General features: G+C 43.7%; 1 protein-coding gene across 1 annotated transcript; it reads left to right on the top strand.

Moving 5' to 3' along the window:
• Positions 1 to 6,966: 6,966 nt before the first annotated feature.
• Positions 6,967 to 13,025, top strand: PRSS35 (serine protease 35; the record flags this gene model as incomplete). Its single annotated transcript, XM_079550810.1, is given in 5 exon segments — positions 6,967 to 7,095; positions 7,099 to 7,158; positions 7,160 to 7,258; positions 7,261 to 7,293; positions 11,769 to 13,025. Coding segments are annotated over 5 exon segments (1,578 nt in total).
• Between the last annotated feature and the right edge of the window lie 1,031 nt (positions 13,026 to 14,056).

Below are 14,056 nucleotides of genomic sequence, written 5' to 3'. Positions count from 1 at the left end.
GTCCCTCAATAGTTTTAATTTCCCTAGAATCCCTTTGTCATCAGTTGCGTCAACTACGCTGATGGTAGCTAAAAATCTTACTTTATCTAACATGTCACCATCACTCTACTAATTTTCCACTGCAGTGTGCTGTTTCCATTATAGTAATCTAGAGGCCTGGGGAGAGAATGAATATTCAGCTTTAGCCAGGCAAAGTCAGGTGTTTTTCCAAAGCTTCTCAAACTCTGGACATTCACTTCTTTTCTCCTCACATCAAAATGTCACTTATGGATATTACTGTACTCTGTTTACCATCTACGGTTCACTCTATTTTCCAGTGCAGTGGGAGTGTCAATTGGAGGAAACCATTTGCTTCAAAGTAGTATGCTCTCAAAAATACTTGCTTGATTTTTCTTCAGTTTGTTTTTAGAATTTTTCACCCCCTAATAGTGCCAACCGGCAACTTGCCAACATATTGGGTGGATAAAATATTTGCCATCTGACAGTTCTCCAGAAATACCTCTCCTTGTGCAAATTTTCCGCAAGGAAAGTGATCACTCTATGTATGTATTTAATCTCCATGATTCTTATCAGGTAAGAATTTTCAGCATTGCTGTTTTAGCACTGATGACTGAACAGCCAACTGTGCTTTTCTATAACCGTAAGAATCTCAGAGCAACAAGTTAGTACTGCTTTCTCTTTAGCTGCAGATATAGGGGGAGTGAAAACCAGGGAAGGCAGGACTTAGCCGTTGGGGGTTGGGCCTTCAATTCAGAGTCTCCTTCCTGTGGGTCATACTCTTCTACATCTCCACATTTTTTTCTTCTTTCTGCTTCACTGAAGAAAGCACCCTCTTAATTTGACCACAAGCCTGACACGGTATTAACTCAGAAATGGGATCTTTTTTTGTTGTTTGTACTACCTCAAAATGATAGGGTTATTTTTTTTTGTTCTTTTCTTTTCCTCCTGACCTCTTATTTCATACGCTCACGTGGTGAAAATCAAGTCTCATACAGATGCCCTATGTTCCATAACGCACTTATTTCTTTTTCATCTGTAAGTTCTTCTGTTGATGACGCTGCATTCATCGCTGATGTCCTTGTTCTGGCACCATACTCCCTTGTACACCTATACCCAATTTAAATTTAATAACAGCCTCACAGCCTGCACTGTGATAGTCCATGGGTCTACGCAGAATCCTCCTGAGCCAGTGATGCTTCTTTATCCTCACTGTGTGTACTCTTAAAAAATGATGTGATTTATTGCAGTTCTTGCGTATTTTCCAAGTCCTCACTGCCAGGGTCTCTAACAGAGGTCTGTTTCATTCAACGTCTTAGTCTAACCGGTCAGCACTGTGTCACAGGAACCTCTGAGCAGCACAATAACCAAGCCCAACTGGTCCACATAACAAAAGGGCTTCTGTGGCAACAAGCTGCTACAGAAGAGACACTGCCATGGAGACCATTCTTGATCCAGTAAGAAAGATCTATTGTATTTCACATCCCTTTGTTCTGAAAGCAGTAGGAATTATCTCACAACCATTCATCATGAGCCAATGAGATATCGAGAGTGTAATGTTTGGGGACTGCAAAAGTGTCAAAGCTCATAAAATTAGTCTTCTTGGGGAAGGGAAAGTAAAAAGGAAGTGAAATATATGCTATCTACTGAACCGGAAGAGTACTGAGATGAGCTTGAGAATTAAAGGGAGACCAAATGGGTTTACCTGCACTCCCCAAGTAATTGCTTGTTTTGGAATGAGGTACACATCTGCACACGAGCAGTGAGGGGACAGAATGAAAGAAGAGAGTAAAGCTGACTTACTGTCTGCACACTGAATGTGGCAAGGGACTGTGCACTGAACTTTTAATTTGGTTATAGGCATTTCTGTTCTTTTTTGACATCTATCAACTTTTTGTTTTGTTTTCCTGAGATGCATCTCTGTTCTCTCTCCCCTCTTTGTTCTTATGCAAAAGAGTACTTTGTAGGTAAGCTTGTCTTTCTATTGAGGCATAATGCATTACATAGGGTAAGATCCTGAGACTGACATTTTCTTGCTATGATCCAAAACTACTTGTATGTGTGCAAAACCTGCCTGGGAGCAGAATGCATTTGTCCAGCCTTGTAAGGCCAGACTGCATTCCAGGAGCAGCTGTGCAGCCAGTGTGTCCACACCCTGTGTGTGCTGCCTACATGGAAAGCTGAGGCTCCTATCTCAGATTTCTACATGCAAAAACAAAAAAAACCATAAAATAATAAATAAATAAATAAATAAATAAATAAATACACAAGAGAATCTTATTTGGAAACATTTTGTATCTCATTTTGTGAATTATCTACTTTCCATTAATTACAGTTCTGTGACTGCATTCAAATCTGATGGTAAAAACTTGCTTTATTTTTATTTTCTCCATAGATCCACAGGGAAGAACTTCAATAGAAAACAGTAAATTGTTGATGTTAATACTTAGTTGCTTTTCACTTTCCCTCCCTCTTTTATTTTAGGCATCAGTCTTTCAAAGCTTAGTGAAGGTCTCTCAGTTGGTATATGATGTCAAACTTATTTTTGGGACATGTAAAAATACTGTAAGGGCTCACTAGTCTTCTAATGAGGTAAAATTACTTCTGAAGGATAAAATTAGCATGCTGGAACTTTCCCAACAATTATATTTGTACAGCCCTACCATGTATATTATACAGAATGCTTCTAAAAAATCATTACTATGAAATACATATTCTCGATGTCTTTTTGCAATCTTTAGTTATTTTGAGGTACTTTTTAATGCAATAATTACTTTTTCTCTCCTTCCAGAATCTTTAAATTTGCACTAAGAATAATCCACAGTGTATAATCTTACTATTGCGAGAAATAAAATAATTGCAATGAAACAGTGTTCAAGAACCTGGTTAAAAATGAAGAAGAAAAATAGAAAACATATATATAGATTATACTTATTAAAATAGTTTATTTTTTCCCAAACAATTTTTAGACTTTTCATTTATCTTGACAACTTCTAGTGAATGTCACCTGAGATGAGGCAGAAATGTGAAATCAGGAAATATCCTATTAACCAATTTTCCAAGATAAAAAGAAAAATTTAGAAGGTTAACTAACCTACAGCAGATTGAGAAAGCAGGATAGAGTGGGGTGATACAACATGAGCAAACTGGTGCCATTACCCTGAGTTCACTTAATGAAACAAACCTCTCTTAGCCTAATTTTCTGAAAAACAAGAAATAGAATATAGAACTAAGTAACTAATTTTTGTAGAGGTGACAGTTTAGCAGTAACAACCTGTTGCACCCTGAGCTATTCTGCATGTTCATAAATGATCTGGAAAAGAGATCTGTGGATCACACAGTCTGGTGAGGCTTCCAAATTATACAGGTTAATAAAGACAAAGCAAAGGACTTCAGGAAAATTTGTGAAGGGGAATGACCGTGAAATAGAATGGTGGATGGAGTTCCATTTAGACAAATGTGAAGTGGTTCACATGGGGAAAAACGGTCCTTACTTCACAAATGAAAATGCAGGTCATCTGGTCAGTGCTTCTTGGGAGAGTGATGGAGTTTTGAAAGCAGTTCCACAAGAACGTCAGCATAGTGCTCGACATCTGTCAAAAAAAAAACCACAAAAACAAACAAAAAAAACCCCACAGCCACAAAACTAGGAGATGCTGGGAAATCAGCACAGGACAGGACAGAGAACACCTTTGTGCTGCATCCTGAGGTAAAGAATCATAGAAATATTGGTTGAGAGGGACCTCTGCAGGTCACCCGGACCAGGCTGCCACTTGACAGAGGACTTCTGCCAGCACTGGATCAAGGCTTTGGCTCTGTCCAGCTGAAGGCTGAAAACCACAAAGGGCAGTGATTCCACAACCTCTCTGCACAACTTGTGCCAATGTTGCATGACTCTGGGCTGCCCAGAGGTGTGGCTGATGCCCCATCCCTGGAGACTTTAAAGGCAAGACTGGATTAAGCCCTGGGATACCTGATCTAGCTGTGCATGTCCCTGATTGTTGCAAGGGAGTTGGACTAAATGACTTTTAAAGGTCCCTTCCAACTCTAAGGATCCTGTGATCCTATGACCCTTTTGGTGGTTTGGTTCTGATGTCCAAGCTGAATGTCCCAGGCTGCAGCTGTTAATACAGCACAGCTTCCCAATGCACGTGGCTGTTGCTCCTCATTTTGTACTTGCCACTACCAAGAAGTGTTTGTCCCCATTATCCTTCAGATGATGTTCTAGTCCATGTGCATCAGCAGTAGAATGGAAAAAAAATGAGTTATTTTCACATAAAACAACAGCTAACTTAGCTAGAATCCTTCAAGGTGAGAAAGTGGCTACAGAATCTCTATGATGGAGACCTGCACATCTAGATGTGACACGTGAAGGGTGTCTCTGAGTGTAAGCAAGCTAGCAGTAGCGAGGTTGACAATACACAGAGACAGGTTTGGCATATGGTTTTGCTGACCTTTGGAACTAGCCACAACAGCCAGTTGTGGACACTAAAAGTCTACATAGGTTTAAGGGAAGGTAAAGGTTATTAAGTGCATAGAAATGATATATTCCTCAGAAAATCGCTGAGACTGAAATATTGGTGGTAGGGAAAGTTCTCAAGAGGAATACTGTATGATCTTGCATTGCGCTAAAACTCTTTCCTATGCTTTTGGTTTAAAAATCTTCGGACTGAACCATGTGTTCTTCATGTTCAAGAAATTGCTAGCAAAATGCAATTGCCTCGTAATGTGGATTTCTATCTCTCCTTGTCTAGTAAAATGGAATTTGTTCAGCTTATTTTCTCAGGTGCATAAATAATTACCATTATACTTTGGTTTGAAGTTGTACACGCAAACAGCAACACAAGCAAAACTGCAAGAAAATGAACATCACGAAGAACGGACAATAGTTTATTTCCATCCTATTCATATAATAGATACACCAAATTTCAAAACTAAAGTCTTTGAAAGGAAAGATATTCTTATCCTTGAGACATTAAATAGCACTCCGGAGATCTCAATTTGATCTCTAGCAATGCCACACATTTCCTGCTGGTTTTGGCAAACCAAGCAGGCCATCATCTAGCGGGAGCTGTTTTCAGCAGATGAGCTCATTGAAATGACTCAAGTCAAGCACTTGCAAAACTCCTTAATAAATGAGTTTCTTCATGTGGCACATCTACATAGCACCGGATTGCTTCAGGAGTACTTGTAGGGCAGAGGGCTGTGGACACCAGCTGGGTCTCCTGATCCCTTCAGAAGTCCCACACTGTTCCCACACTGGGACAGGACCTATAGAGCAGAAAACCCCAGCCCAAGGTCTCAAAGGGAGTGATGAGGGAAGGGTCGCCAAAGCTCCAGCGCTCCAATTCCACACAAGGCTACAATTAGCAAGGTTCTGGGAGCTCTCTGCTCCAGGGCATGGGAAGGCAGAAAGAGAGGTTAGAAAGAGAGGGACGTGGGTCTGTTCAGCCTGGGGAAAAGAAGACTGAGGGGGAATCTGATCAATTTTACAAATGCGTGAAGGCGGGTGGGAGGCAAATGGATGAAGCCAGGTTCTCTGTGTGGTGCATAGTGATAGGATGAGGAGTAACGGCCTAAAATTTGTACATAAGAAGTCCCATATGGAAGAACTTCGCTACAGTAAGGGTGATGGAGCACTGGAACAGGTTGCTCAGAGAGGTTGCGGAGTCTCCTTCTACAGAGATACTCAAGACATGTCTGGATGCCTACTTGTGTGAACTGTTGTAGGGTATTTGATTAGCAGGGAGGTTGGACTCGATCATCTCCTGAGGTCCCTTCCAACCCCTGCGATTCTGTGATTCTGAGAAGCAAGAAAAGGAGGGGAACGTTTCTCCCCGGCCTCCGACGCCCTGAGGAGAGCGGTCCGACAGGAGCGAGGCGCCCCAGGGGAGGACACCCTCCCGGCTCGGGGCCCCGCCGCCCCCCCTTCCCGTCCCCGCCTTCCTCTACTCTCCCAGCAGCCGCTCCCGCCCCAGCTCTGCTCGGGTCACCCCGGCTCCCCGCGGCGATGCACTCCCCGCCCCGCAGGCAGAGTCCCGTCCCTTCATCCCATCCCATATCCCATCCCATCCGAGGGGCTCTGCCTCGGCTCCCCTCGGCCCTCCCCCTCCCTCCTCCCTTGCTCTTTTTTTTTTTTCCTTTCCCTTTTTTCCATCCCCTCCCCCACCTGGGAAGACCCGGCGGCTCCCCCCCGCCCCGTGCTCAGTAGCGGCGGGTGCTCGGCGGCGGCGGAGCGGGGATACCGGCACGGCGTGGATGTGGCCGCTGCCCCCCTGCCGGGGCTCGGCGCTGCCAGGTACGCGCAGGGACGGACTGGGGGGGCTCCGCAGCCAGAGCAGGACAGCGCGCAGGTGGCCTCGGGCCCGCTGTGAAACGAGGCGGAGGGGTCGATGCCTCGGGTTCTTCGTAACAACTGCTGTCCTGGTGGGTTTCTTTTTCATAGGACCAAGAAGTGACGCGAATCTCTGATCCCCTTTTTAAGCGCAGGCGGCTCCGCGGGCGACGGAGGGGGGCACGTTCATTTCTTTACGCTTTCAAGGGTTTTGTCTCCGCGCAGCTCCAGAGCCTCTCTACGTTTCAAAACAACCTTCCTTGAGTTCTGATTCACCCCCGCGGTGTTTGTGCTACCATTCCTGCCCTCCTTTTGGAATTGACACTAATTTTATCCAGATTCGTCACTGCTAGAAACGGCTTTATCTGGGAATCGCGGAAAGCTGTGCCAAGTATCTAGCTTGAGGACTGGGAGAGAGGGAGCTCCTTCGGGTCGGGCGCAGAAAGCAGAGAGCCCCGTGGTCACACCCGAAAGCGGGACAGAGGGTGGCCGAGGGGCTTTAGAGCCGTCTTCCCACTCCTCCAGGAAAGCACCACACTTCTGCGCGATTAGTGCCTCGGAACGGTGAGCAGAAGGAGAGCGGGCAATGAAACGAACGCGGTCGCCGTCCCTCCCCGGCTTCCCTCCCTTTGCTGATGTTCCCCGCACCCCGGCAGCCACAGCGGAGCTACGGATCCCCTCCCGACCCCTTCCCCAAGTCTCGGCGGGGAGGAGAGCGGGGCTGCCTGCTGCGAGCCCGGCTGGGAGAGCTTCCAAGCGAGGCTTGAACCGGCAGGGCTGAAGCTGCGAAGCGCTCGTCCTCCTCCGCTTGCCCTCGAGCGAAGCTGTGCCGAGCCCAGCCCCTCTGATCCGATTCGGGCCGTGCCGAGTTGTGCCCGTTGGCTCCGAGCTGTGCCGCTATCCGGGCGCGCCACCCAGCGGTCCTCCCGCCCCTCCCGGGACACAGAAAATCCGGGCCCGAGATGAAGCCCGTTCCTTCATTGCCTTTTTTTTTTTTTTTTTTCTTTCTTTCTTTCTTTTTTTTTTTTCTTTTTTTTTTTTCCTCTTTTTTCCCGTTTTTTCCCTTTCCCCCCCTTTTTTTGAGTTTGATTTCATAATTCCACATGAGCTTTCCAATATCCTTGCTGACTTTGTTCTTTTTATTGACACCGAGGCAGCTTAAATCTTGTAAAAAAAAGACAAACAGGAGTCACTGTGTAGTTATTGAGTGAGTTGTTTGTTTTTCCATAAGTCAGAGCAGAGGGATGAAATCAGTGCGGTGCTCTACAGAGCAAGAACCTCCACAGGAGTAGAGAGGGCAGAGGTGGGCAGGGTTAGGGTGATGCTTCCTTCCAGGGATTTCTAAAATCTGCTTTCTCTTTTGCTGTGTCAAAGGAGAACTGTCAATTCCAAGACCATTTTGAGAGTAAGGCCAAAAGCACTTAAGGAGCTGGTTAGTGCTGCAGCTTCTTTTTATGGTCTGAAGTCTGCATGTAAATTTAGGCATGTGCTGACTTTCCTACCATAGGGCTCAGGCTGCTCAGGCTGCTCTAAACAGACCATAATATAGCACTGGGAGGCAGCTGGGCACAACTTTTCTGGTGCTTGAACTACACTAAAAGACAAATTCTGTCTCTGGTAGCCTAAAGAGAAGCATTTTGGAATACAATCTGCTGGAGTAAGATAAGTCGTGCTGACAAAATAGTTAAAGGATATCCTAAAAAGGTAGGGCATGAGTATGCTTTGTGACTGCAGAAAGGTTTGATGCTTGAGAAGAGCTGAAAATGCTTTTACACGTACATATGGGTGCTGGAATGCCACTGAACAGAGTCCTTGCAGTTATCTGCTAGGCTTGAAAATCAGAGGGAGAATTTTGATATATTCATAGAGTCAGAGCACTCTTTTACTTCCTACTTTCTGTTTTCTTCTGTCTTCTCTGAAACAGTTCATCCTGCCATAAAGGCAGAACTCATTGAAGGCTTCTAATTACTGTAAGCTATCCTAAAATGTGTATGGGGAAGGAGCAAAGAAAAGGAGAGGGCAAAGTTTGGAAGAAGAGCAGAGAACAGTGCAGTGCAAAGCATTATTAAGATTTTGATGATCTTTTTTCCCTTCCATCATGTAGCCTTCTCTGAGCCCTTCCTCCTCATTTTGGAGAACTCTGGGGAGTTCTCTTTCCCCTTCTCTCATTCTACAGTAGTGTCTTTGCAACCATCAGTGTGTTTCCATCCCCACTGTCTGGCAAGAGAAATCCCTGTATTCTCTCATGCCAGCAGCCTGTACTGGGCCATAACAACTGCTCAGTTCGCCTGTGCTTGATGCTGGCCTTGCTTAAGTAGTAGAGTTCAGTTTAGTAAACAGAGCCTGAGTGCTTGGCTGTAAATGAGAATGATGAGAATTTTCATCAAGCTCCTTGGCTTGGACTTCATCCAGTTCTACTGAAGTGTAGTTGTCCAGTCGGTTCATCACAAACAAGTGGTTCATTATAATTGATGGAAATCTTGGCTTCCAAGACTCTTTGTAAGTAGTGAGCACTTGAGTATAGTGTTTCAAACAGGAGGCTCCGATGCATCTATTCAGGGTTGCATGTTTTTGTTTCTTTTTTTTCTTCTTCTTTTTAAAGAGTGGCTAAAGAGAGGCACAGCACTCCGCCCATTTGCTTGCAGAATGCCTCCATGCAAAGCAAAGTTCCTTACAGGTCCAGCTGGGAAGGCCTCCACCATTTCAGTGAGAGGCAACTCAAGCCAGGCACCTTTCCATATGAACTAGCAGTTAGTGAATTAACTTTACATACTGCTCACAAACCTCAGCTACCCAGATCCCGGAGAAGAGCTGAGGAAGGGAAGAGCATTTTACGAGAAGAGCCAAAAAAAGTCTCTTCTGAAGCATGATGGAAGAAATTAATTTCTTAATACCTTGTTTCTCTTCAAAAGCTATATTAGGACACAGTTAACTAAAAGCAGCTTTCCCACGTTAGTAAAATGTGATTTGTCATCAAATGATGCCAGTCTGTGGTTGGCTTAAGATGAGGAAAAGGGGATGCTTTCTCATGCAACATGTAGTTAAGCAGTAGGATGCCATGATACAGAGCTCTGTGAGTACAAATTCTGTGGGGTTCAAGGAAAGACTGGGCAACTTTATGGAAGAGAAATCCATAAAGTAGAGTTTTACTCACACTGTAGAAACTGCCTCTGGTTTAGAGTTCATGAGGTGCAAATGGCTATAATCTAAGAGAGTGTGAGAGAGGAGGGACATATTTGGCTTTCAAGTAATGCTGTATATAAATATTAATATTTAAATACGTGCATTTCTACTGTACCAATGACCTACAGTGAGATGGCCAAGTGGTGTCTCCCTGCACAATCTTGCTACTGGAATGACTCTTCTGAGCTTTCAAAATTTTCAAATATTTTTCAGTATGACTGCATACACCCCAGAGCTTAGGCCTGTGAATCACTCTAATCTCCAGATGTCTTGGAATAGTCCATACATCTCCAAAACTTTAGTTAGTTGCTTTAAAGCCAGGGTAAGCATATATATGGTATTGTAAAATGTGTTTTAAGTATATCCAGGTAAATAAACCCCAGCTCAAAGTCAGCATTCCATGCAGGCTGAGGTGAAAAGCATTAAAAATTATGCTAAAACTGCACTCTGAATTTGGCGTCAGAATCAACAAGCAGTGTTTGAGCCATAGTGTTTAGTCAGATAAAAAGTGATAGCTGTTGCCTCTTCCAGCCAAATGCTGTGTCAATATGGTGTAGATGCCTAAAATGTTAGGAGTTGTTGATCCGTTGCATTGCTCTTAAAGTGAGACTAACACTTTTTTTTCCCCCCATGTTACACACACGCTCCTTTCTTTTTCATGCTATATATTTAGCTACCCTGTAACCAGGTTATTTCACTGTATGGTTTTACTTGTGTTATTCTAAACAAAGCTCAGGAAAATGAAAGCGCTTGTCTTTGCCCTGATTTACACTGCCATTATAATGTAAACCAGAAAGCTTAACCACATACATACCCTTGAATTGCTTGGCTTTTAAAGCTTAATCATAGGTTCTTTCTTCATACACCACTGAGGTTTCCCTGTAATTGAAATGAAGGATACGAGAATGGAGTGCACTTCCCAATGGTACTGGTCAGTAGTTGGTTAATGCCACTGACATCACTGCTGCCAAGGGAGAAAAATGGTCTTTTCAGTAATGTTCTGAGCTCAGAATCAAGAGTTCTGGGTTCATTTTCTGGCTCTGCCACAGGCTTCTAACGATTTTGCATTCTTTCTGTATGTTTCCCAACTACTCATGATAATAATACACTTTCTTGTCTTTCGGAATTGTAGTATTAGCTTTTTGTGTGGTGTATCACCACAGCTAGGTGGGGTTTTCCATATGTGACCGTAAGACACAGACTGCACAGTTTCTGCAGCCTTTGTGGGATCCTGCAGGAAAAAGGCATGTCATGAGTCAGCTGACTTGTCCCATCTACTTGGCTGGGTGTTCCTTTGTGCATATAACCAGGAGTCTCTTTAGGCCAACCATCATCTTCTTCTCTCACCTTTCTGCCCTTCCAACCATGGATTTTGAAATTCTATGACTGAGATGCCTATGCAAAGGAAATGAAGGAGATTTTGGTGGCCCCAGAATGCAGGACACCCAGGACACACAACTCAGGAGATGCAGGACACCCCTGCTTCTCAGAGCAGCAGCAATGGAAAGTGTCTAAAATGGCACTGTCTGCCTTTTGTAGATGCCAAAATTGTTCCTTTTGTCACTTCCAGAAAACAGGAACTTTGGGAAAGAGGTCATTCTAAGTATGTTCATTGGGAGAAACAATTAGAAAAATGTTATTTTCCATAGCATGCAATTTCACAGATCTTAGCTGGATGAGTAGGGCAGAAACATTTTTGGCATTTACATCAAAGACTGTAATTGGTCTGGTTTCCTAAGGGATTTAATCTCATGGGTACAGTCTGTCTATTTATCTCTGTCTGCATGCCAACTTCTAGATGACTTTTAAATATGTCGATAATATTCAACCATGTTCTGCTTATCACCAGTAGCTTATAATCAGTATAACCAGTAGAGAAGCAGAATCTTAAAAGATAATTCCATTCCTACAGTACAGATAAAACCAGGCTGCTGGCAGAGTGGAATGACTGAGACTACTACTGCTGCTGAGGGAAAAGCAAGTAAAACTCAGCTCTGTTCACCTTTAGCTAGCTCTGTCCAGTAGGTAGCTCAACGTAGATGCTGGCTGACTGGTAGCACCCATCTTACTAGAGACTGTTGGGAATATCAGAGGCAGTGCAGGGAATATTTGAAGGCACTTCTATTTTGAGCAGAATGTTAAATTCTGTTCCACTGATGTCAGTCCTGATATTGCATGGCTTTGCTTTTTTTGCTACTAAGATATCTGTGTGTATTTCAACAGTGTATTTTCAAACTTCTCTGTTTTGTTTCAGAAAAAAACAGACAATATGGATCACGTGTTACTGCTGTTCATATTTTTCATGCCTGCATTGGGTCTTGCTAATGGAATAGGAACTGAACAAGATTTTACCTGGCATTTAAAGAAGGTTCCCCAGATTGTGAGCGAAAGAACTTTCTCCCTTGACAGCCCTAAATTTGAAGCAAAACCCAATTTGGAGCTGAACAGCGTATGTGGAATTGAATGTCAAAGGAAATTGCCAGTACCCAGCTTGTCTGACTTGAAGGACTTCTTATCCTATGAGACTATCTTTGAAAATGGCACGCGGACACTGACTGAAGTGAATGTCCTTGGGCTGACACTTGATCCAGCTGGAAACACAACTGCACATAAGTCTTTGAGAAAGAAGAGGCAGATATATGGAACAGACAGTAGGTTCAGCATCTATGACAAGCGATTTATGACCAACTTTCCTTTCAACACAGCTGTGAAGATCTCCACTGGCTGCAGTGGCATTCTCATTTCCCCAAAGCATGTGCTCACAGCTGCCCACTGTCTGCATGATGGCAAGGACTATGTTAAGGGCAGCAAAAGGCTGAGGGTGGGTCTGATGAGGACGAAGTCCAGAGGTGATGGCAGAAAACGCAAAGGTGCTAAAAGAAGCAGGCGAGAAGCCCTTGAGGCCCAAGAGGATTCTGAAGTTGCCACAGGACTAAGGCGACGGTCCAGAGGTGGTGGGAGAAAGCAGAGGAGATCTGGGAGGAAGCAGGGGAGCTCAGATGGCATGCCTTCCTTCCAGTGGACCAGAGTGAAGAGTACCCACATCCCAAAAGGCTGGTTTAAGGGTTTCTCAGAAGGTATTGCCCTAGATTACGATTATGCTGTTCTTGAGCTCAAGCGACCCCACAAAAGGAAATACATGGAGCTGGGAATCAGCCCTACCATCAAAATGATGCCTGGCAGTATGATCCACTTCTCAGGCTTTGACAATGACCGATCTGGGCAGCTAGTCTACAGATTTTGTAGCATTTCTGATGAGTCCAATGATCTTTTTTATCAGTACTGTGATGCTGAGCCCGGTTCCACTGGGTCTGGTGTTTATCTTCGTCTGAAGGAGCCAAACAAGAGGAAGTGGAAACGCAAGATCATTGCTGTATTTTCGGGCCACCAATGGGTGGATGTCAACGGGGAACAGCAGGATTACAATGTAGCGGTAAGAATTACTCCTCTCAAATATGCCCAGATTTGTTTCTGGATACACGGAAATGATGAGAATTGCGCACAAGGCTGAAGAGAGTTGACACTAACTTGCCAAGCACCCATGATATCATAGAGTGAAAATCTGCTGCCGAGAGAAAAGCGGCTACCGAGAGAAATCATTCCGCATCAGGATGCCTTCAAGCTCAAAGCTCACAAATGTGTTATGGTGACTTGAGTGACTCTGAATGGTTGGGGGATGGGTAGCATTGTCAAACAAAATGTTTTCAGTTGTAATCAAATCCAGGTCTGCACTTGAAATCCCAAGCTATATTTATAAATTGTGATAAATTCTAATCATTTACATCAGAAAAAAATGGCAACACTTGTTTGTCATTTTTTTCCCCCACGGAAAGGATTAGAACTTCTCAAACTGGTATTATTTAACACCATACATTTTTCCAGTGGATTTGCTTTTCTCAGGGTTCTGTTTCAATTCTTCAAATGCAAGTTGCACATACATCCCTTTACTGTATGCGCAGAATGTATGTGTACAGCATGAGACCAAGACTTTTTTTGGCATTTTCTAAAGACCACAGCTCCATGTTGAGAAACAGCAATCTAGTTCAAGCTTGTTATTTTGGAAAGCTTTGGTTGCTGGAGGAACGCTCCCATGGAAATCCCACATTTCTCTAGTTGATGACCAGACCTAAAAGACAAGTTTTGCTTCACTGCTCAGCAAAAACAACAAAGAGAAAATAATGAGCAGAAGTTTCCATGTTTGGAAGAAGAAGAAACATTAGAACGTAACGTAATGCCTTTGAATATTCTTTGAGAAGCTAGACAAGTCTTAAACATATGGATTTATTTTCTAGTTAGTGTTTGAAAAGCTGTAGCTTTAGTTTCTTTTCAAACATTTTGCTTTCCCATAAGGCAAAGCGGTGGCTGTTTGACAATCATTTAGAGCTTCACCTCAAAGCCACAGGTGATGGCTTTATTGGGTGCTAACCATTTTTGCAGACGTTTAAAATTACTTTATAAGAATTCAGCTTCATAGGTAGAATGCTCTGGGTATTAGGCTGGGAGTTGGAAAGCAGTATTTCCTTGCCTTTAGTTTTACAAAGT

Source organism: Tetrao urogallus (genome assembly GCF_951394365.1).
Source record: "Tetrao urogallus genome assembly, chromosome: 2".
Taxonomy (NCBI): Eukaryota; Metazoa; Chordata; class Aves; order Galliformes; family Phasianidae; genus Tetrao; species Tetrao urogallus.
The sequence above is the reverse complement of the archived record's forward strand: the minus strand, read 5'-3'. Positions and strand labels throughout refer to the sequence as shown.